Raw genomic sequence first — 24,888 nt, forward strand, 5'->3', positions numbered from 1 at the left:
GTGGAAGGTGTAAAAAAAAATTAGGAAGAGCCAGAGGGAAAGAGCAGGGAAGCAGGAATAACCAGACGGCTCTGATGAAAAACCAGCACAGACATGATGGACTGAATGGCCTCCTGCTGTAACTGTATCATTCTACACTTATAGCACAGAAGAGGCCCTTCAGCCCATCAGGTCTGAACCGACACTTGAGAAACACCTGACCTCCAACCTAATCCCATTTACCAGCAACTTACCATATCCATGAAAGTTGAGACATTTCCAGGCAGCACATTCCAGACCGTCATCACCCTCTGGATAAAGACTCTCTCCTCACATTCCCCCCTAAACCTCCTGCCCTCCACCTTCAGCTTGTGTTTCCTCGTGGCTGACCCTTCAACTAAAGGGAACAGCTGCTCCCTATCCACCCTGTCCATGTTCCTCAATCTTGTACACTTCAATCAGGTCACCCCTCAGTCTTCTCGGCTCCAATGAAAACAATCCAAGCCTATCCAACCTCTCTGCATAACTTAAATGTTCCATCCCAGGCAGCATCCTGGTGAATCTCCTCTGCAATCACATCCTTCCTATAATGTGGTGACGAGAACTACACACAGTACTCCAGCTGTGACGTCAACAAAGTTCTACACAACTCCAACAGGACGTCCCTGCTTTTGTAATCTGTGCCTCGTCTGATAAAGGCAAGTGTCCCAAATGCCTTTTTCACCACCCTAACATACCTCCCTCTTTCAGAGACCTGTGGACAAACATGCCAAGGTCCCTTTGTTCAATTGGTGAGCAAGGATATGTGCGTTAGCAATGCTCTCCAAATAAATTGCAGTTTTGCGAGATAAAGATGAACTCGTTGAATGAATGAGTGAATCATTTTCACACCAGCAGCTGAAGATAATCATTTCAGGACAGTGGATTAATGCCCAACTGTTCAGAACAACCTGCATTTATATAACACCTTTAATGTAGTAAAACATGACATGCTAATTTATAGAGAGCCATTTTTAACAAAATTTGATACTGAGTAATGTAAGGAGATATTGTAAGAAGTTGCACAACATCAGGTTAAAGTCCAACAGGTTTATTTGGTATCATGAGCTTTCGGAACGCTGCACCTTCATCAGGTGAGTGGAGAGGTGGGTTCACAAACACGGCATATATAGACAAAGTTTAAAAAGTTAATTAATTAATCACAAGTAAAGCTTACATTAACACTGCAATGAAGTTACTGTGAAATTCCCCTAGTCGCCACACTCCAGTGCCTGTTCGGGTCAATGTACCTAACCATCACATCTTTCAGACTGTGGGAGGAAACCGGAGCACCCGGAGGAAACCCACATAGACGCAGAGAGAAAGTGCAAACTCCACATAGCCGGGAATCGAATCTAGGTCCCTGGCAGTGTGAGGCAGCAGTGCTAACCACTGTGTCACCGTGCCACCCATAACAGAGACGAAATTGCAAAATAATGGTTGGAATGTGAGTCATAACAGGTAATCAAGGTAACCCAACCTGATGAAGGAGCAGTGCTCCGAAAGCTCGTGATACCAAATAAGCCTGTTGGACTTTAACCTGGTGTTGTGAGACTTCTTACTGTGCTCACCCTAGTCCAATACAGCCAATACAGGAGATATTAGGAGTGGTGACCAATAGCTTGCTCAATGGAATAGATTTAACTACTCTTGCATTGGGTGGGGATGAAATGGGGGAGTGTGCAGCGACCCAGAGCTGTGCCTACACAGCAAGTACTGGCAGAGCAATAAAAATTGGTCAGATGCAGGAAACCAGTATTCGAGCAGTGTGGATATCTTAGGAGGTTTGACAGGGCTGGAGGTGGTTACGGGAGCAGGGAGGAGCCAAGCCACAGAGGGCTCTTAAAACTCGGGAGAATAATTTTAAAATTGAAGTGTTTGACAGACCGGTAGCCAATGGTGAGTCGGCGAGCATCGGGGTGATGAGTGAACAGGTCTTGGGGTCCGAATTATGAAGACAGTTAGCAGGGTTTAAAGTGCCCAAGCTAATGATGTAGATGCTCATTTCTGGGCCTTCACACAATGAAAGTTAATCGGTAATATAGCGACATTCATGCTTTTGAGGTGAGCACCGTGTTGGAATGCAGGCCTGAGCTCCGATACAGGATGAAGGCCATCAAAATAAATCTCTGACTGTTCGGAGTTTGTTCTTGAAAGAGAACAAAGAACAAAAAAAAATTACAGCACAGGAACAGGCCCTTCGGCCCTCCAAGCTGCACCGACCATGCTGCCCGTATGAACTAAAACCCCCTACCCTTCCCGGGACCATATCCCTCTATTCCCATCATATTCATGTATTTGTCAAGATGCCCCTTAAATGTCGCTATCGCATCTGCTTCCACTACCTCCCCCAGCAGCGAGTTCCAGGCACCCACCACCCTCGGAGTAAAACATTTGCCTTGTACATCTCCTTTAAACTTTGCCCCCTAGTAATTGACTCTTCCACCTTGGGAAAAAGCTCTGACTATCCACTCTGTTCATTTAAAAGTTTATTTATTAGTCACAAGTAAGGCTTACATTAACATTGCAATGAAGTTACTGTGAAATTCCCCTAGTCGCCTGTTCGGGTCAATGCACCTCACCAGCACATCTTTCAGACTGTGGGAGGAAACTGGAGCACCCGGAGCAAACCCACACAGACATGGGGAAAACGTGAAAACTCCGCACAGACAATGACCCAAACCGGGAATCGAACCTGGGCGCTGTGAGGCAGCAGTGCTAACCACTGTGCCATCGTGCTGTCCCTCATAATCTTGTAGACTTCTATTAGGTCGCCCCTCAGCCTCTGTCATTCCAGTGAGAACAAACCAAGTTTCTCCAACCTCTCCTGATAGTTAATGCCCTCCATACCAGGCAACATCCTGGTAAATCTTTTCTGTACCCTCTCCAAAGCCTCCACATCCTTCTGGTAGTGTGGCAACCAGAATTGAACACTATATTCTAAGTGAGGCCTAAGTAAGGTTCTATAAAGCTGCAGCATGACTTGCCAATTTTTAAACTCAATGCCCCGGCTGATGAAGGCAAGCAGAACTGCTCTTATAAAGAAACTCCCTGCAAACATTATTGAGAGGCTTCCAACCTTCAGAAGTGTGGACACACACTCCATAATTTCTCTCCTATTTTGATGCTTTTGGAAAAGTGGGGGGTGCCAAACGGTTCAGTTCTAGTCTTCGGCCCATGTGGTTTCAGGTCGAAGTCCTTGAACCAATGGAGGTTCATCGCCCTGAAACACTGACTGCTTCTCACTCCACAGGTGCTGCCTGACCTGCTGCCACTGAGTATTTCCAGCATTTTCTGTGATTAGACCAGAATCTGTTACCCTGACCATCCGTCACTGAGGGGTCCATTACACAGTTGCTTGGATATTCAGGTACCGGAGGCGAAAAGCTTAGAATCATTTAACAGAAGGATTTAAGTGATGGGAACTGTATGTTCTTCTGGTCTGGTTGAGCAGTTTGCCCTCACCAGTGCCTAGCTTATGCTCCTTTGCAGTTTGTGTGCTCAGCATATCCACTGACACCATTTGCAGGCCAGCTTCAACGCAAGGCTTCTTTTTATAGACTTCGCGATTGTTTTGCTTTACGCAGCGAGATCTGGAAGACAGTGATTGGAAGCTGCTTCAATGGTAACTTTCAAAGGGGAAGTAAGATGTACACTGCACTTGAAAGAGAAAAAAAACTTGCCGCGTGATGGGGGCAGGGCAGGGGAGTGGAACTAATGATACAACTCTTAAAGAACCAGCACAGGCACGATGGGTTGAATGGCCTCCTCCTTGCAATAACTTATTTTAATTCTTTCGTGGGGCTTGAGCCAGGCCAGCATCATTGCCAATCCCTAGTTGCCCTTGAGAAAGTGGTGATGGGGAGCTGCCTTCTTGAACTGCTGCAGACCCCGAGGTGTAGGTACACCCAAGGTGCTGTTAGGGAGGAAGCTCCAGTGTTCTGGTCCAGTGACAGTCAAGGAACAGCGATGTATTTCCAAGTCAGGGTGGTGAGTGACTTGGAAGGAAATCTCCAGGTGGTGGCATTCAAAGGCATCCAATGTTCTTGTCCTTCTAGATGTAGAGTTAAGGTTTGGAAGATGCTGTTCATATTTACATAGTGCCTTGAACATAATGTAGCATCCAAGACACTTCACTAGAGCGTTATAAATAAAGCATGACATCCAGCCATTAGGAGATACTGGATCAGATGACCAAAAGCTTGGTCAAAGGGGTTTAGAAAGTGTCTTAAGGAAAGCAGGTTGGAGGCAGAGAAGTGTAGGGATGGGATTCCAAAGCTTTGGACCAAGGCAACTGAAGACATAGCCAGTAATGGAGGAATGATTATATTTGAGAATGCACAAGAGGCCAGAATTAAAGGAGTGCAGTATCTCAGAGGGTTGTGGGCTGGTGGAGATTACAGAGTTAGGGAGGGGTGAGGCCATTGTGGGGGGGTGGGGGGGGGGGGGGGGATGATGATTAAAGAACAAGGATAAGAATTTTAAAATCAAGACATCGCCCAACTAGGAGCCAACGTAGGGCAGTGAGCACAGGGGCATCGGTAACTGCTGTAAAAAATAAATCAACCCCCCTCCTGGATTTGTCAATTACCTTCAATCTGTCTTTCCTCAAATAAAGAAAGCAGGCACTTAAATAGGAGCAGACCTTTAGGCCCTTCAAGCCTGCTTCCCCAGTCAATAGCTGACCTTGTATCTCAATTCCACTTTCCCACATTGCCCTCATAAATCGATTCCCTAGTGTCCCAAAAAAGACTACGACCACATTCTGGAATAAACCAGACGACTGAGCATTCACAAACTCGAGTGAAGACAATTCCCCTCATCTCAGTCCTAAGTAACTCTGAGCGAGTTAGTCCATGGGGAAATAATGGTGTAGTAGCTGTATCACTGACTCGGGGGCCTAGGCTGATGTCCGAGGGACATGGGGTCAAATCCCACCACGGTGGCTGGTTGAATTAAAGTTTTATTTATTAGTATCACATTAACATTGCAATGAAGTTACTGTGAAAATCCCCTAGTTGTCACACTCTGGTGCCTGTTAGGTTACACTAAGGGCAAATTTAATAAATTCACTAAATAAATCTCAACATAAAGCTAGTCTCAGTAATGGTGGCCATGACACGGATTGTTGTAAAATCCACCTGGTTCACTAATGTGCAATTAAGAAATCTGCCGTCCTTATCCGGTCTGGCCTACATGTGACTCCAGAGCCACAGCAATGTGTTGACTCTTAACTGTCCAATGAAATGGCCTAGCAAGCCACTTCAGAGGGAAATTAGGGATGGGCAACAAATGCTTGCAATCTCACGAGAGAAGAAAAAGTTAAAGACTCTCAACATCTATCCAGTCGAGGCAATAAGATCACCCTTCATTCACCCAGACAATTCAATCTAGTCGCTTGCTCCTCATAGGAGAAATCAGTCCCTAACACAACGTGTGAATCTTTAACACAAGTTCCTCCTTCCTTCAGTAAAGAGGTTAAACCTGTACACGACCTCACAAGGGTCCTGTATAAATCCAACAATGCTTCCTTACGCTTTATACTCCAACCGCCTTCCAACAAAGACCAACATATTTGTTTACCAAGTTGCTTGTTGCAACTGCATCTGCACAGGACTCCTTAACCCTGCTGGGTGCCCACATCTACCACTTTCTCCTTCTGAAAAATATTCAATTCTTCCGAGCAAATTGGACAATTTTACATGGCCCCTTATTATAATGTTATCTTAGTTAACCTATTTATATATCCCTTTGCAGCCTTCCCACCGAGCTCAGTACCATTACACTCAGTCTGCTACGGTAAGTCATTGCAGTTTGTTCACTGCAAAGCTCCAAGCACTGATCTATAATGGAACTTCACTGGTTATAGCCTGGCAACCCAAAATTTGCCCCATTAACCCTACCCGCTTTGTTATCTTGCCAGTCCTTATTCTATATTCTCATATTACCCCAATCGCACGAGTCCATATTTTGCAACAATCGCTCCATAATCTTCGATGTTCAGGCACAAAAAAAACCCAGGTCTTCTCAGCCTCTCCACGTAACTCACAAGAAAGTCGTAGCTCTCTTCTTACACTGAGCTAAGTGGCTCAGTTACTGACGCTTAGTCAAGCAGGCGAAAACAGGGTCACCTGTTTCCTCGCACATCCTTTCCGAGTGCAGTCATCTGCGAGAGGGACAAACCCCACCCCTGGGTGAAGGGGACCAACCATGAAAGCTGCATCAATATCGAACGCTGAAAGCCAGGGAGTAAAATCAGAGGAGGAAGAGAAACTAAAAACACAAAAGTACACAAACGAAAATCGAAGCAGAGCTGCATGACCCATTTCACAAAGCTTGATTCTGTTCCACCAACAGGCTGTTAATATTTTACAGAGTGCACAAAATTTCAGCAACTTTATCGTGCTTGAAAAACTGGAAAGGAGCCACGCGAACTCGACTGGCAAACTGCTGGCACAGTCACGTGGACTTACTGCCCTGCTCCCTCACTAGAGAGGCAGCGTTGCATCTGAACTCTGCAATGGTGATACCTGCACGTGCGGACTACAGACCCACCACTGTGAGATGAACACTGGTTACAAGCGATAGCAAAGCAAACCTGCAAACAGAATCGCATGAAAACTGAACTGTGCTTACGTACAATGGGCAAAGTGCTTCCTAGCCGATAAAGTACCTTTGAAGCACTGTCAACTGTTGTAATGAGAGAAATTCTCAAGGGAGTTGGGACCGAGTCGAGGAGAAATTTCTTCAGCGTTAGTGGGGGGGCTGGAGTGTCTTTCAAGATTCTTCACCTCAGAGTGCTGGATGTTTCGACGCTGAGTAAATTAAAAACCAAGATCGATCAAATTTTTTGGACACTAAACGACACGAGGGATGTTAGGGATTAAGTGGAATAAAGTCTTTTTTTAATATATTGATTCACAGGATGTGGGCGTTACTGTCTGGGTCAGCACTTATTGGTGTGGAAGATCACTCAAGCAGGCTCGAGGGGGCCACATGGCCTACCTCTGCCTTTTCCGTTGTCAATAGCTGGTGAGTGCAGTCGCAAAGAATCCCAGAGAGAGTCCCCTGGCACCAGGAATGTGCATTAATAACAGCAGCTTTGAAACTGCTTCTCCAGTCTGGGACTACGACACAGCAGGCCAGCCACTCAGCACCAGTACATTTTCACAAAAGGAAACCAGTCTCGGCTGAAATTTTTCAAAAAAGAGTTTTATCCTATGACGGTGAGGTGAGGATTTACGAGTCCATTTGAAACCGGAGGAAGTGTTACACTCTCACTATAACCCAGCACTTTTAACAAAGGCTTTACTATACTCCAGCATCAATCAATAAATGAATCAGTTTTATACAGACCCATTCAGTAGCTCATGTGTCACATCCAATGAAGCACTTGAGGTGCTGCCACCATTGCAATGGAGCAAATGCAGCAGCCAGTTTGCACACAAGATTCCACAAACAGCAAGAAATATTGTACCCAGGATACTAGCAAGCTCCCTGAACTCCCCTTTAAATAGCATCAAGGGACCTTGTCCATCCAGAGATACCACCTCCAGCAGTGCAGCATTCCCTCAGTACAGCACTGGATCCTCGGCTGGATTTATGTACTCAAATCCCAGGAGTGGACACTTGCGTCCACTTGCTTTTTCTCTCCTCTTCATTCAGAGAATGTGGGCATTACTGGTTAGGCCAGCATTTGTTGCCCATCCTGAAATACCCTCCAGAAGGTGGTGGCGTACCACCACCTTGAACTGCTGCAGTCCATGTGGTGTAGGTACTTCCACAGTGCTGTTAGAGAGGGAGCGCCAAGATTTTGACCCAGTGGCAGTGAAGGAACGACGATATATTTCCAAGTCAAGATGATGGGTGATCGAGGGGTGACTTTTCCATGTATCTGTTGCCCTTGCCCGAAGTGGGAGAGGTTGTGGATTTGGACTGAGATTTAGCAAGTTGTTGCAATGCGTCTTGCAGATGGTACACACTGTTGCCACTGTGCACCAGTGGTGGAGCGAATGAATGAATGTTCAAGATGGATGGGGTGCGAAACAAGTGGGCAGCTTCATCCTGAATGGCATTGAACCGTTCAAGTGTTGTTGGAGCTGTACCCATCCAGACAAGGGAAGAGTATTCCATCGCACTCCTGACTTTGCACCAGTGGGGAGTCAGGAGGTGAGTTACGTGAACCTGAAGTTTTCATTTGTAGCCACAGTATTTTTATAACTGGTGCAAATCAGTTTCTGGTCAGTGGTAACCCCCACAATGTTCATAGTGGGGAATTCAGCAATGGTATTGCCATTGAATGTCAAGGGAGTGATGGTCAGATTACTTCTTGTTGAAGATATTATCGCCTATCGTGTGACACAAGTGTTACTTGTCACGGGAGCTGAACAATGGAATCAACACTGTTTATAAACTGCACAAAGTGAAGGACTCGTATACTGCACATCACATGCAACAGCCCCATCATTCAGAGCACTCAATACCAGATAGCTGTTTGATTTTTAGTCAGGTTACACCCTCCTCTCCCTCAGATATATACAAGTCCTTTCACTATCACCAAGTCCTGAGCTTTTACCAGTTAGCACAGAAATACAATTGAAGCTGTGTAGATAGACAACCAAGAGCAGAAAACAGCCAAATCTATCAACAGAGTTAACACTAAAGGTGTAGTTCATGCTACCCATTGTGTGAGGAACCCATGTTAGACATCAGTCCTACATTCAGCTGAGTCACATTTGCACCTCTATACCAATGCTCATGGAGTCAAGTCCTTTGCCAGAGGCTTCAGCACACATAATCCAGGCTGACATTGCCAATGCCAGTACTCGGGGAATGCTGCACTATTTTGAATGAGATGTTGAGGCGGGTGTTCATCCGGCCTCTCGGGTGGGCACAGCAAATCCTAAAGGCTGTTATGTCGAACAGCAGCCATTCTCTCCCTGATGTCCTGGTGCCAATGTTTGCCTCCACAAAAACAGATGTCACTGAAGTTTGTGGGAGCTTGCCGTGTACAATTAGCTGCTGTATTTCCAACATTGAAACTCATGCTTGCACTTTCAAAAGTTTTTTACTGACTGTGAAGCATTTTAGGTTGCCCCGACATCGTGATAGGTACGATAAAAATCAAAAGTCTTTCTTTACATCTGGAGTTTATGTTAACTATTGAATGTCACGTTTGTTGATCCCATCAGTCTTCAGGAGGCTGCTGCTATTTTCCCAAAGATCCATGCAAATCTTGAACAGTAACCAAAGTTTTCTTTTTAATACTTTTTCTTAAACACAGCCTTGTTGTTTGCTGCTTTTAAGATCTAATGCCCCTGAACAAGCTCCTCAATCAACTTCAATACATCATTCTTACAGAGGTGGCACAGTGGCTAGCACTGCTGCCTCACAGCACCAGGGACCTGGGTCACTGTCTGGGAGGAGTTTGCATGTTCTCCGTGTCGGTGTGGGTTTCCTTCCACACTCCAAAGATGTGCAGGTTAGGTGGATTAGCCATGGTACATGCACGGGGTTACAGGGATAGGGCAAGGAGTTGGGCCTCGATAAAGATGCTCTTTTGGAGAGTGGGTAGACTCAATGGGCAAATGGTCTCCTTCTGCACTGTAGAGATTCTATATTGTTTTACAGATACTCGTTAATTTGTATTTACCAATCACTTAAGTTGCACATTCTTATTCTTTTATCTCTATTCAATTGAGTCTGTTTACATACACGTAACTAAATTATTTCCTTACATTCATCACTACCAGGGCACATGTTCATAACCTGACCCGTGTCTACTTTTGTAACTCTAGACTACCTGTGGTTTGTCAAACCTCTTCCTTCGTCCATTGCTCTGGTCTCCATTTAACCCTTTCAGCCCCCTAACTGACAGCTGCCTTGATGTTTGTGGGCACAGGTTCTGGTCTTGCCTCCAATTAGATGCAGGATTTGGCAGCAGCCCAATATTAGCAACTGCCATTGGTTAACAACACCAGCCACAGGGTAATCCTAGTGATTCGTGAAATACAATGCAACCGGTTTTATGAAAGGGACGAATTCACGTTCTCCCCTCCAGTCTTTTGATCCCAGCAGTGTCGAGAACCCGAGAGAGAAACCCCAACTTTAATCCAAACAACAATACAGTAACAGTCAATCCCCAACTGCAAGTTGTTTTTCAAAAGCTCTTCAATGAGTGTTTTAGACATCTGGGAGTCATGAAAGCCTCTGCAAAAGACATGCACAATGTGTTCTCTCTCTGCTGTCTCCAATTCAACCTAATAAACTAATAATCCTATCCTCCACCAAGTCCTGGCCACTCATTATAGTCTCCTGCCCACTAACCTAAAGCTGGTTGCTGGCATAGTGGCAATTGTTTACTGGACTAGTAATCTTGAAGCTCAGGCTGATACTCTGTGGACACAGGTTCCACTCCCATCACAGCAGCTGGTGGAGTTTAAATTCAATTAACAAATGCAAATTAATTAAGAAATGGTGTGTGAGAAACTATTGTCGATTGCTGTGAAAACCCAGCTGGTGCACTAACACCTTCTAGGGAAGGAAATCTGCCATCCTTACCCGGTCAGGCTTACATGTGACTCCAGACCCACAACAAGGTGGCTGCCTCTTAACTGTGCTCAAGGGATGGATTTGCTGTGTGTTACCCAGAGAGTCAGAATCTGCTTGCCTCCCCAGATCATGTTAGCGGCTGATGAGACAGCAGTGATTAAATTTACAAAGCATCAGACAGGCCATTCAGCCCAACTGAGCAATGCTGGCCTCAGTGCCCCACATGACTCATCTCACCCTATCACCATAGTCTTCTCTTCATTTCCGCCCCCCCGCCGTGACCCCCCCCCCCACCCGAATCATCTCAACCACCCCATGTAACAGCGAGTTCCACATTCTCACCAGTCTAAGTAAAGGGATTCCCTATTAAATGTATAAATGGCTATCTTATGCTTATATAATGTAGAAATGCAAGAGTCAATTTGCGCACAGCAAGCTCCCACAAACAGCAAAGTTAAAAAGGCCAAATCATCTGTTTTGCTGATGCAGGCTGACGGATAAATATTGCTCAGGATGTCAAGGAGAACTCCTGTGTTCTTCAAAACAGTGCTATTGGATCTCTTATATACCTCCTTTGAGAGATCCTGTGCACGTTTAACCATGTTTGCTTCAGTCTATGCAAAGACTTCATTTTAAGATATTTCTGCCAATGCAACTAACTTGACTACATGTAGAATCAGAAGCCTAAAGGTTAGCAAAAAATTGACTGCATTCCTGAAGGGTACACAATGCAGGCAAACAACAGCTGCAAGAAATTTTTTTCTCAGCCGAAGGCAGACTGTGAAAAGCATTTCCAATAACGAGATAAGGGTTAACATATTGTTTGGATTTTAAGTGTGCGTGTTTTTCAGTTTGTTTTTGAGATCTGTTCAGTGCATTCAAGTTCAGTAAGTTCTGTTCAGTAAAAGAAAACCATTTTAAAACTTATATTGTCCTCATCTATTCAAACGAATGAATGGATCCCACACCCCTACAGTGCAGATCAGGTTGGTACCGAGGGCACGTCAGAGGCTGGGAATTCTGCAGAGGGCAACTCAACTACCCAAAGTCAGGAATGTGACCATTTGAGTTATCCCACATTTGGAGACATTGAACTGAATTGATTTGATTTATTGTCACATGCATTAATGTACAGTGAAAAGTATTGTTTCTTGCATGCCAGACAGACAAAGCATACCGTTCATAGAGAAGAAAAGGAGAGGGTGCAGAATGTAGTGTTACAGTCAGAGCTAGGGTGTAGAGAAAGATCAACTTAATAGAAGGCAAGTCCATTCAAAAGTCTGATGGCAGCACGGAAGAAACTGTTCTCGAGTCGGTTGGTATGTGACCTCAGACTTTTGTATCTTTTTTGACGGAAGAAAGTGGAAGAGAGAATGTACGGGGTGTGTGGGGTCCTTGATTATGCTGGAAGTGTAGTCAGTGTCAATGGATGGGCAGCTAGTTTGTGTGATGGACTCGGCTTCGTTCACGACCTTTTGTAGTTTCTTGCTGTCTTGGTCAAAGCAGGAGCCATACCAAACTGTGATACATCCAGAAAGGATGCTTTCCGCAAGGCATCTGTAAAAATTGGTGGGACATTCTAGCACCCAGAGTGTAAAAGTATAGCCTCATCCTGGGAGATCAACCTTCATGGTCATTCTCTCTCTCCTGGGTGTGCGTTGCTGCTCAGAGTCTCTAATTGCCTTTTTAAACAAGCTATCAATAGACATCCCCATGCCTGCCCCGTTATTCAATATCATGCTTCATCTTCAACATCAAATCGAATTTCCTGCCTTTTTGTCATATCCCTCAATCCCATTAGAGGCCCAAAGGTCAACCTCGACAACTGAGCACCCGCTGCCCCTCAGCTACAGAATTTCATAGATCCACAGCCTTCTGGTAGAAGAAACGCCTTCACTCTGTCCTAGATAACCAACCCTTTAACCTGAGGCAACGATCCCAAGATGGACTCTCCTGCTGAGGAAAGACAGCCTCTCTGAGTTTAAATAAACCTCCTGTATACAATCTAACCGCCCCAGCACAGACATTCACTTTGCTGTGAAGTCATTCTGACATTTACAAGCGCCGTTTCCAATTCAGTCGAACAATATTCACCAAAGGACCAGCAGGATTTGTAGCTCACAATGTTGCCTGGATTAATTTAACAGTCACATCCTTGTTTTGGAAAGTGAGTAAGAAACTTGCTCTGCGTCAAATACGGCATTTTAAAATTATTTGCTCGAGTGACGTGCCAAGCATTTGTTGCCCATCGCTAATTGCCCTTGAGAAAGTGCTGGTGAGCTGCCTTCTTGAACTGCTGCAGTCCATGGGGTGTAGGTACACCCACAGTGCTGTTCGGGAGAGAACTCCAGGATTGTGACCCAGTCACGGTGACGGAACCGCAATATATTTCCAAATCAGGGTTGCATGCCACCGTGGGGGAGGAGACTTCCAGGCGGTGGTGTTCCAGATGATAGAGGACACGGGTTTGGAAGGTGCTAAAAGGAGGTGACTTGGCAAGTTGCTGCAGTGCATCATGTGTCAGTGGGGGAGGGAGAGAGTGTTGAGTGTGGTGGAGGGGGTGACGTTCAAATGGGGCTACCTCATCTTGGATGGTGTCAGGCTTTATGAATATTGTTGGAGCTGTGCTCAGGCAGGCAAGCCGCGTGAGCAAGCTTTGGAGAGTCAGGAGTGGAGTTATGCAAGGCAGAGTTTGCCATCTATCTCACCAGCTCTTACAGCCAGAGTAATTTATCTGGCTGGTCTGGTCCAGTTAAATTTCGGGTCAATGGTAACTCCACCACCCAGGATGTTGATGTTACCAGAATTACTACACATCTTCTGTTTATCAGCATCAGTGTGACTCAGTGGAAAGCATTTTTGCCTCAGGGGTGAATGTTGTGGGATTAAGTCCCTCTCTAAAGACCCGAGTACGTTTCCACCGACTCCCCGGTGCACGAGTCACAAAATCTGCCTTAACTTGAGGGATAAGACGACTGTGTGCGCCCTATTTCAACAGCAAAAAAGTTATTTGCCAAGAAAAGGGGCAGGGGAGCTTTCTTGGGTATCCTAGACGATATTTAACCCTCAGCAAACACCTAAATCAAACTATCTGATCATTTTGTTTAAAATTAATGCCGCATTTCCCCAAATTACAGCAGTGACCACATTGTAAAAGTGCCTCACTGAGCTGCAGAGTGCTTTATCATCCCCGTGGATTGTGGAAGCAGTTGCACAAATGCCCAAGTCCATGTTTTTGACAAAGTGATATCTAACACGCTGTCTAATGCTGCCTTACACCTTTCAGTTCTTTTAACATTCCTAGGTATTATTTGGGGTGCAAGGTCTGAGCTCTGCTCTCACTCAGTCCTCTGCAGTAACATCCAGCTGTTCATGACACGAGGACCTGTGGCGGGGGTGAACGTGGGGCCTACTGATCTGTGGTAGTGTGCAGGAAACAGAAAACCTCTGATCTTCAGCAAGGCACATGCTATATATAAAACTCAGTACACTGAACTCTGCCACTCCCAAAATAACAATCAGATTCACAGCTGCTGCCTGAATTTAAATGCAAGAGATTTTCCAATTTTAAGCACAGATAAATTGGTCAAAAATCTCAATTGGGAAGAGACACCCTGGTCTCCGCAGAGTAGCTTGGTGATCACTACTTAGAATCCCAACAGTGCAGAAGGAGGCCATTCGGCCCAAGTCTGCTCCGACAACAATCCCACCCAGGCCCTATCGCCATAACCCCATGTATTTACCCTGCTAATCATCCTGACACTAATAGTCAATTTAGCATAGCCAATCATCCTAACCTGCACCTCTTTGGACTTATGTCTGGGGCAAATGAGAGTTCCTTCAACAACAAACATTGCACTTACATAGCACCTTCAAGTGGTTCAGAGGAGAGATAAACAAAAAATGTGCAGTCGAGCCACATAAGGAGATATTAGGACAGGTGACTCGGAAAGGCAGCAGGGTTTAGGGAGGGCTTGGGCAGCTGAAGGCATTGCTGCTGATGGTGGAGGCCAGAACTGGCAGAGATTACAGGGGGTTAAAAGGGCTTGTCTTTCATTTGTGTGCCCCTGTACAATGCAGTAGATTCCTTATACAGGGTAGTGGCAGTACAGTAGTACCAACAAGAACAAGTCACACCTTAGGTTTTCAATCCTAATTCTGCTACATTCCAGAGAGGGTTAACATGTCAAAATAAAAAGTCTAACTGAGGGTCTTGTGGGAAATAGGAAGTGCCCTTGGCTACTATAGAAAAGGAGCTTCACTTTATCACAATATTTAATAGTCACCTGCTCTTATTCATCAACCCCCGGCCATAAGTCACCATCTCCCCACCCCAACAAAACTAAACCCTCCGCCAAATCACATCATGGTATCAAAAAGGTTCAGTCTGTACATGGCACCTTGTTTGCTGGAAGAATCTGAGTCTTCTGGTTGACTTATTAACTGCAGGAAACCCGTTGTGTTTATTTTACAGGCACCGATCTTTGTCTTTCCCTTGAGATGCTCAGCCAAGGGGCCTGTCTGCCCTCTTGGACAGATGTAAAGCATCGCACGCCAACTGTTTAAAAGAGACGAAGGGCTAGCTCTCCCTGGCTGATATTTACCCCACCTCCGACTCGGGCTAAGGGGGGGCCGCCATTCTCTCAGCAGCTCAGGAACAGGGTGCGAGATGGAGGAAGTTAAGGTGCAGCCATGGAGGGATCTGATCTGTGGGAGACAGCCGACACCACTGCAGGTTACAGAGATTTGGGAGGTGACAGGAAGGAGGGTTCTGCACCAGGTGGATTCTGTGTGTGACATAGAAAACAGCACAGGAGGAGGCCATTCAGCCCACTGTGGCTGTGTGAACTTTTTGGCAGACCTATCGAATTAGAGTCCCTGTATGCTCTCTAACAGTTCCACGCCGCCCCCCCCCCCGCCGCCGCGCCCCCCCCCCCCCCCCCCCCCCCACCCGCCGCCGCCCCCGCCTAAATTCTCCCTCAGTGCACCCAAACAGGTGCCAGAGCGTGGCAGCCCGGGGATTTTCACAGTAACTTCATTGCAGTGTTAATGTAAGCCTACTTGTGACTAATAAGTAAACTTTAACTTTAAACCTGACTTTATCCCTTGCTTTCCTTAGCTTGGGATACATTCAGACCATGAGGTGCAGGAGCAGAAGGAGGTCATTTGGCCTCTCCTGGCTTCTCCCCCATTCAGTGAGATTGTGGCTGATCTGATTCTCAACTCTATTTTCCTGCCTTATCCTCATAACCCATTTCTCTCGGGCCTGGTCATTTATCCACTTCCAAGGGTGCTAAACTCCTTAATACCTGCTTAATTTGTTTATTCCAGCCAATATTTCACACTCCTCCTCACCTACAATGTTTACTCACCCTTTCCAATATCAGAAGGCTCCCATCAGTAAATCACCCCGCTGGACACACAGAACGCTGATGCAATGAACAAAAAAAATCAGGGCAATCTCTATTTTAAACAAAGCACGGCATGGGCCTGGAGAATTGAATCAGACTTTGAGCCCAGGCATTGCACTCTCCGTCTGGTGGGGTGTGGACAGGGAAAGAGAAAGTGGTTTGGGTCCATCAGATTCACAGCACAGAAGCAAGTATACACCAACAGATTGCACAAGAACCGCCATTTCAACACAGCAGAAGCACAAAACTCTGCAAAGGATTTAGCCCAAAACAAATCTGGACAAAGGCCCCGGGTTCATCAGACATTGTAAGAGTTTTAACATCACCAGGTTAAAGTCCAACAGGTTTATTTGGTAGCAAATGCCATTAGCTTTTGGAGCGCTCCTCCTTCGTCAGATGGAGTGGATATCTGTGCATTTGCTACCAAATAAACCTGTTGGACTTTAACCTGGTGTTGTGAAAACTCTTACTGTGTTCACCCCCAGTCCAACGCCGGCATCTCCACATCATCAGACATTGCCAGAGACAAATGAAATGAAATAAAAAATGAAAAGCAATGATAAGGAGATTGTCAGCAGGGTACAGGGAGACCGTCATGTTTGAACTTTCCAGCACATCCACACACTCCCTGCGTAACAGGTTTACCGCACAGGCAAAATTCACCTCATTCCGTCCATCGCAAACAATCCACATTTCTAACAGGGTGCCAAACCTGCAAATGGCTTGTCTCTGCTAAACCTCTACAGTCCTGGAGGAGGTCAGCGGAACTGTTTGTGGTGGTCAGCTGCTAATTGTTTTACTTTGGAGCATTGCTGAGGTTTTTAAAAAAGACTCTTGCAAAGTAGGACGATATTTAAAATGTAGCCACAGAGGAAATGATTCTTCGATGCAGCAATACGAACGCAACTTGCAAGAAGGAAAATATTGGTCAAGCAGGCTTTATCTTCCAGCCCAGCTGGCAAGTTGTAATAAAGCTGCAGGATTTCAAACAGGGCTACCAATGCAAGTTTAAAGTAACTCACCCCCTGACTCCCCAAAGCCTGTCCACCATCGACAATACACAAGTCTGGAGTGTGATGGAATACTCTCCACTTGCCTGGATAAGTGTAGCTCCAACAATGCTCAAGAAGCTCAACATTATACAGGACAATTTAAAGTTGAAAGTTAAAGTTTATTTATTAATCACAAGTAAGGCTTACATTAACATTGCAATGAAGTTACTGTGAAATTCCCCGAGTCGCCACACTCCGGCGCTTGTTGAGATCAATGCACCTAACCAGTATGTCTTTCAGACTGTGGGAAAAAACCGGAGCACCCGGAGGAAACCCACGCAGACACGGGGAGAATGTGCAAACTCCACACAATGACCCGAGGCCGGAATCAAACCCGGGTCCTTGGTGCTGTGAGGCAGCAGTGCTAACCACTGTGCCACACCCGCTTGATAAGCACCCCATCCGCAAATATTCACTTCTTCCACCACCGATGCACACTGGCAGCAATGTGCATCATCTACAGAATGTAGGAATTCAACAAAGCTCCTTCAACAGCATCTTCCAAACCTCTGATTTCTCCTCAAGATGAACAAGGGCTGCAGACACATAGGACACCACCACCTGGAGGTTCCCTTCCAAGCCACTCACTACCCAGGCTTGGAAATATTTTGGCATTTCTTCACTGTCACTGGATCAAAATCTTGGAATTCTTGCTGAACACCACTGTGATGCACCGAGACCATATGGACTGCAACGGTTGATTTTATTCATTTGTGGGACATGGGCGCCACTGGCTGTCCAGCATTAACTGCCCATCCTAGTTGCCATTGAGAAGGTGATGGTGAGCTGTCTTCTTGAACCGCTGCAGTCCATGTGCTGTGAGTTAACCCACAATGCCATTCGGGAGGGAATTCCAGGATTTTGACCCAGCGACTGCAAAGGAATGGCGATATATTTCCAAGTCAGGATGGTGAGTGGCTTGCAGGAGAACTTGCAAGTGGTAGCGTTCCCATGTATCTGCGGCCCTTGTCCTTCGAGATGGAAGTGGTCATGGGTTTGGAAGGTGCTGTTCAAGATGGCAGCTCAACACCTCCTCAAGGGCAATTAGGGATGGGCAATAAATACTGGCTGTGTCAGAGACACCCACATTCCATGAGCAAATAAGTTAAAAAATGAATTTCCCAAGACAAATTAAATGACAATTAGATTAGGTTGGGGAAAATGTGTGGAGGAAGATTAGATTGAGCAAGTTACTGAATATTGATTAAGTTGATTAAATGAATTGATTAAATGAATACTTTGCGTCGGTATTCACAAAGGAGAGGGATGTGTTGACTGGGAGTGTCTCGGAGGGGAGTGTTGAACCGTTGGAGAAAATCTCCATTACAAGGGAGGAAGTGTTAGGTTTGTTAGAGAATATAAAGACTGACAAATCCCCAGGGCCTGATGGAATCTATCCAAGGCTGCTCAGGGAGACGAGAGATGAAATCGCTGGGCCTCTGACGCAAATCTTTGTCTCGTCACTGGACGCAGGTGAGGTCCCAGAGGATTGGAGGATAGCTAATGTGGTCCCGTTATTTAAGAAGGGTAGGAAGGATAACCTGGGTAATTATAGGCCGGTGAGCTTGACGTCCGTGGTGGGGAAGTTGTTGGAGAAGATTCTTAGAAATAGGATGTATGCGCATTTAGAAAGGAATAAACTCATTAACGATAGTCAGCATGGATTTGTGAGAGGGAGGTCATGCCTCACTAACCTGGTGGAGTTTTTTGAAGAAGTGACCAGAATGGTTGACAAGGGAAGGGCCGTGGATGTCGTCTATATGGACTTTAGTAAAGCGTTTGACAAAGTCCCTCATGGTAGGCTGGTGAAAAAGGTTGGATCTCATGGGATAAAGGGGGAGGTGGCTAGTTGGGTGGAGAACTGGCTTGGTCACAGAAGACAGAGGGTGGTAGTGGAAGGGTCTTTTTCCGGCTGGAGGCCTGTGACTAGTGGTGTTCCGCAGGGCTCTGTATTGGGACCTCTGCTGTTTGTGATTTATATAAACGATCTGGAAGAAGGTGTAACTGGGGTGATCAGTAAGTTTGCAGACGACACAAAATTGGCAGGACTTGCAGATAGTGAGGAGCATTGTCAGAAGCTACAGAAGGATATAGATAGGCTGGAAATTTGGGCAAAGAAATGGCAGATGGAGTTCAATCCTGATAAATGAGAAGTGATGCATTTTGGTAGAAATAATGTAGGGAGGAGCTATACGATAAATGGCAGAACCATAAAGGGTGTAGATACACAGAGGGACCTGGGTGTGCAAGTCCACAGATCCTTGAAGGTGACGTCACAGATGGAGAAGGCGGTGAAGAAGGCATATGGCATGCTTGCCTTTATAGGACGGGGCATAGAGTATCAAAGTTGGGGTCTGATGTTGCAGATGTATAGAACGTTGGTTCGGCCGCATTTGGAATACTGCGTCCAGTTCTGGTCGCCACACTACCAGAAGGACGTGAAGGCTTTGGAGAGAGTACAGAGGAGGTTTACCAGGATGTTGCCTGGTATTGAGGGGCTTAGTTATGAGGAGAGATTGGGTAAACTGGGGTTGTACTCCCTGGAAAGACAGAGGATGGGGGGGAGACTTAGAGGTGTATAAAATTATGAAAGGCATAGATAGGGTGAACGGTGGGAAGCTTTTCCCCAGGTCGGTGGTGAAGTTCACGAGGGGTCATAGGTTCAAGGTGAAGTGGGGGGGAGGTTTAACACAGATATCAGAAGGACATATTTTACACAGAGGGGGGCGGGGGCCTGGAATGCGCTGCCAGGCAAGGTGGTGGAGGCGGACACACTGGGAACGTTTAAGACTTATCTCGATAACCATATGAACGGAGTGGGAATGGAGGAATACAAAAGAATGGTCTAGTTTGGACCAGGGAGCGGCACGGGCTAGGAGGGCCGAAGGGCCTGTTCCTGTGCTGTATTGTTCTTTGTTCTTACATTGTTCAGTTGACTGAGCATCTAATAATAGACAAAAACAATTAAAAAGCAGATATACAAGTTTAACTTGCTCGACAAATGAAACAAGTGCAACATTTCAACAGAAGCTCAATATTGAGCATTGTTTAGCTGTACATTCTGATGTGTAAGAAGTTTAACAACACCAGGTTAAAGTCCAACAGGTTTATTTGGTAGCAAAAGCCACACAAGCTTTCGGAGCTGCAAGCCCCTTCTTCAGGTGAGTGGGAATTCTGTTCACAAACAGAGCATATAAAGACACAAACTCAATTTACATGAATAATGGTTGGAATGCGAATACTTACAACTAATCAAGTCTTTAAGAAACAAAACAACATGAGTGGAGAGAACATCAAGACAGGCTAAAAAGATGTGTATTGTCTCCAGACAAGACAGCCAGTGAAACTCTGCAGTTCTAGGCAACTGTGGGGGTTACAAATAGTGGGACATGAACCCAATATCCCGGTTGAGGCCGTCCTCGTGTGTGCGGAACTTGGCTATCAGTTTCTGCTCAGCAACTCTGCGCCGTCGTGTGTCACGAAGGCCGCCTTGGAGAACGCTTACCCGAATATCAGAGGCCGAATGCCCGTGACCGCTGAAGTGCTCCCCGACAGGAAGAGAACAGTCTTGCCTGGTGATTGTCGAGCGGTGTTCATTCATCCGTTGTCGCAGCGTCTGCATAGTTTCCCCAATGTACCATGCCTCGGGACATCCTTTCTTGCAGCGTATCAGGTAGACAACGTTGGCCGAGTTGCAAGAGTATGTACCGTATACCTGGTGGATGGTGTTCTCACGTGAGATGATGGCATCTGTGTCGCTGATCCGGCACGTCTTGCAGAGGTTGCTGTGGCAGGGTTGTGTGGCGTCATGACAGTGACCATGACACCACACAACCCTGCCACAGCAACCTCTGCAAGACGTGCCGGATCATCGACACAGATGCCATCATCTCACGTGAGAACACCATCCACCAGGTACACGGTACATACTCTTGCAACTCGGCCGACGTTGTCTACCTGATACGCTGCAAGAAAGGATGTCCCGAGGCATGGTACATTGGGGAAACTATGCAGACGCTGCGACAACGGATGAATGAACACCGCTCAACAATCACCAGGCAAGACTGTTCTCTTCCTGTTGGGGAGCACTTCAGCGGTCACGGGCATTCGGCCTCTGATATTCGGGTAAGCGTTCTCCAAGGCAGCCTTCGCGACACACGACGGCGCAGAGTCGCTGAGCAGAAACTGATAGCCAAGTTCCGCACACACGAGGACGGCCTCAACCGGGATATTGGGTTCATGTCCCACTACTTGTAACCCCCACAGTTGCCTAGAACTGCAGAGTTTCACTGGCTGTCTTGTCTGGAGACAATACACATCTTTTTAGCCTGTCTTGATGTTCTCTCCACTCATGTTGTTTTGTTTCTTAAAGACTTGATTAGTTGTAAGTATTCGCATTCCAACCATTATTCATGTAAATTGAGTTTGTGTCTTTATATGCTCTGTTTGTGAACAGAATTCCCACTCACCTGAAGAAGGGGCTTGCAGCTCCGAAAGCTTGTGTGGCTTTTGCTACCAAATAAACCTGTTGGACTTTAACCTGGTGTTGTTAAACTTCTTACTGTGTTTACCCCAGTCCAACGCCGGCATCTCCACATCATGACTACCATTCTGATGTGTGTCAGCCTCTACCCAGCGAGTCACACTCCTGTCGCTGACTCACATTTGTGGATTCAGATCCCACTACAGAGACTGGAGCAGAGAATTCCAAAGCCGGTACTGAGGGAATGCTGCTCTGTCGGAGGTGCTGTCTTTCAGATGAGATTTTCAAGTGAGACTCTCACATGAGCACAGAAGCGCCCACAAGACCCCTTACGAAGAGCAGGGAGTTCTCTCATCATTTCCTGGACAATAGTCATCTCTCGACCAGCACAATGAAATATTTTATCATGTTGCTGCTTGTGGGAGCTTGCTGTGCACAAGGTTATTGCTGTGTTGTCTCTATTACAACAGTGGCCATGCTTTAGAAATACGTCACCGGCTGCATCGCGTTTCATGGATGTCCCCTCACATCGGACATGGTTCACATTACAGAAATAGGTCACTCGTCCCCTCTGGTTCAGGCAGGGATTTACATTCCACCTCAGGTCATCTCACCCTATCACATCCTTCAATTCTCTTCCTTCCTCCTGTGTTTATCTAGCTTCGATTAAGTAAGTCCCTACTCTTCACCTCAACCAATGCAACAGTCGAAACCACTCCCCAAGGTAAAACTAATTCCTTTATAGTGTGACTGGAGGGGAACACCAGCACTAAGAACTGAGCCGATTCTTCCCATCGTGTGTTATGTATTACCGATTTTAATTCAAGGAAGTGAATGAGTTGCGGGTTCAAGTCCCACTCCAGAGAGTCGAGAGTTCAATCTATCCCCACACTCAGTGGCAGTAGAGAGAGAGTAAAATAAGTAAATGTCGCCATAGTCCCAGAGGACCATAAACTGCTCTCCCTTTGAGAGCTGACAGGTGGTGATTTAACCTGAGGGCTGCCACAACTCAGGCCATGGCAAAGTGGGGTCTTCATGATAACCTCAGCATGAATTACAACAGTGACTACACTTCAAAAATACCGTAAAGCACTTTGGGAAGCTCTGAGGCTGCTAAAGGCACAATATAAAAGCAAGTTTCTCTTTCTCTGGGATAAATGTACACTATTACTGCAGCAGGCCTAAGAAATACTGGCCTAGCCAGCGACACCCACATCCCATGAATCAATAAATTTAAAATAAACAATGATATCCTTCACTCGAAACTATCAAGATGCAGGTTAGCGAGTGTGTGACCGAGAGAATCATTGCAAAGCACCACTTTGTTCTGTCACTGATTCCATCACTTGTAGCCCACATCACAACTCTTAAGAGGTTCCTTTCACAACAGTTCTAATTTAGACACACAAAACATCCTGACATAGTGACAGCTCCCTCCCAAAAAAACCCCCAGCAGATCCCCCACACGGATATCTTTAATCCACGACTAAGATTGATTATCATTGTATTGTTAAAAGAACGACACCAATAACCTGTCCTGGTCCCTTCATGCCGATGCTATAGTTAAGAAAGCCCACCAGGAGGCTTAGGAAATCTGGCATGTCCACTACGACTCTCACCAACTTTTACAGATGCACCATAGAAAGCATTCTTTCTGGTTGTATCACAGCTTGGTGTGGCTCCCGCTCTGACCAAGAACGCAAGAAACTACAAAAGGTCATGAACGAAGCCCAGTCCAGCACGTAAACTCGCCTCCCATTCACTGACACTGTCTACACTTCCCACTGCCTCGGCAGAGGAGCCAGCATAATCAAGGGCCCCACACATCCCCGACATACTCTCTTCCACCTTCTTCTGTCGGGAAAAAGGTACAAAAGTCTGAGACAATGTACCAACTGACTCAAGAACAGCTTCTTTCCTGCTGCCATCAGACTTTTGATTGGACCTATCTTATATTAAGTTGACCTCTCTCTACACCTTAGCTACAACTGTAACACCACATTCTGCACCCTCTCCTTCACCGCTCCTCTATGTACTCTATGTACAGTATGTTTCATCTGTATCGCACACAAGAAATAATGCTGCCCAAATTCAAGATGCAAAACTTATGGTTCAGGCAGTCTTCATAAAACACTTTGCCGTTTCTAACCTGAAGTATAACAAGACTAATACATGCGACAATAATACACCAAATCAATATCGATAGGTTAAGTGAGATGAAAGAGATGCAAACAGAACCAAACACCAGTATGGACTGGTTGCGCTGAGCTGCCGTTCGAACAATCCTGATATCAGGCAATAAACAATTGAAGACATGACTATATGGTTTGTTAATTTAAAAACTGATGCTGTATATTGCACCCATTCCAAATAACCAACACTTGGCAGGAATGTACTTGCCCATTTCACAGTGAATGGTACAATCTGGAGTACATCATGTCCCAACAATCCAGCACCATGGGCCCACTCACTGGGTCAGCAGAGTATGTGATCACAAATACAGATTAAAAGGAGTTTTACCCTAACAATCTGTTACAAAGCTAAAAAAATCACAAACTCCCAACCTCTAACCCCCATCCCTCCCCTTTTTCTTGTTGCCCCCTCCTCCCAACCCCACTCGACCTGATCCTCTGTTGGTCAACCTCCTCTGCTCCTTCCTCCCTCCTCACCCCCATTGCCCCTCCTCCCTTCCCCGCGTCCACTTCTTCCTCACCCCTTTCTCCCTCTCACCCCGCCTTATCTACCATTCCTCCTCTCCTCACCCCCTCCTCTGCTCCCTCTACCCTCCCCCTCCTCTCTTCTCCTTACCCCAGTCCTCGTTGCTCAGCAGGTTTTCGGGGAAGAAGCGACTCTCCAGCTCACTCACTAAATCCGTCGCCATGACGCTTCCAGCGAGTGAATAATAACAAGAATCAAAACTTTTCAATAATATCTCCGCCCCGAGGGTGAAATCAGGCGGCTGCCGCCATCACTCGCTCCCACCGGCTCCAACTCCCGACACAACTGGCCGAGGCCTGAGGCTCCGACCCGGAAAGACACCTGGGTGACAGGGATTTCGACCAATCCGCCTCCAGACATTCCAGAAACCCGCCTCCTGCATTGTGCCTGACATGCACGCTGTCCAATGGGCACACAGATTGTCCGGAGAATGGCTCAGAGTGACAGGAGAAACAACCAATCGGATTATAACTATCCGGAATTCCGCCCTCTTTGGGCCGAGTGCCAGGAGATCCGGCCAATCCGGTTACAGTTCCTAGCAGCCCGCCTCCCTCACTTTCACTGACGGACGCTGCGACCAATCGGATACCGGATGTCTCGAAAATAACCCCCCCCCCAACAATCCGGGTGACGGGCACCGCCACCAATCCGCTCA

General features: G+C 46.3%; 1 protein-coding gene across 3 annotated transcripts in view; it reads right to left on the minus strand.

The window, feature by feature from the left end:
* Positions 1-24,549, minus strand: part of atf6b (activating transcription factor 6 beta) — a 110,392-nt gene extending 85,843 nt beyond the window's left edge. The window contains exon 1 of one of the 3 annotated variants that reach the window (XM_078217304.1): positions 24,324-24,549. In XM_078217304.1, coding sequence (XP_078073430.1) covers positions 24,324-24,396 — 73 coding nt within the window. In that variant the 5' untranslated portion in view covers positions 24,397-24,549. Of the gene's footprint in view, positions 1-5,966; positions 6,078-24,323 lie in introns of those variants that run through there. The other 2 variants (XM_078217306.1, XM_078217305.1) reach the window with 2 other exon arrangements.
* Between the last annotated feature and the right edge of the window lie 339 nt (positions 24,550-24,888).

Source organism: Mustelus asterias, chromosome 8, assembly GCF_964213995.1.
Source record: "Mustelus asterias chromosome 8, sMusAst1.hap1.1, whole genome shotgun sequence".
Lineage (NCBI taxonomy): Eukaryota > Metazoa > Chordata > Chondrichthyes > Carcharhiniformes > Triakidae > Mustelus > Mustelus asterias.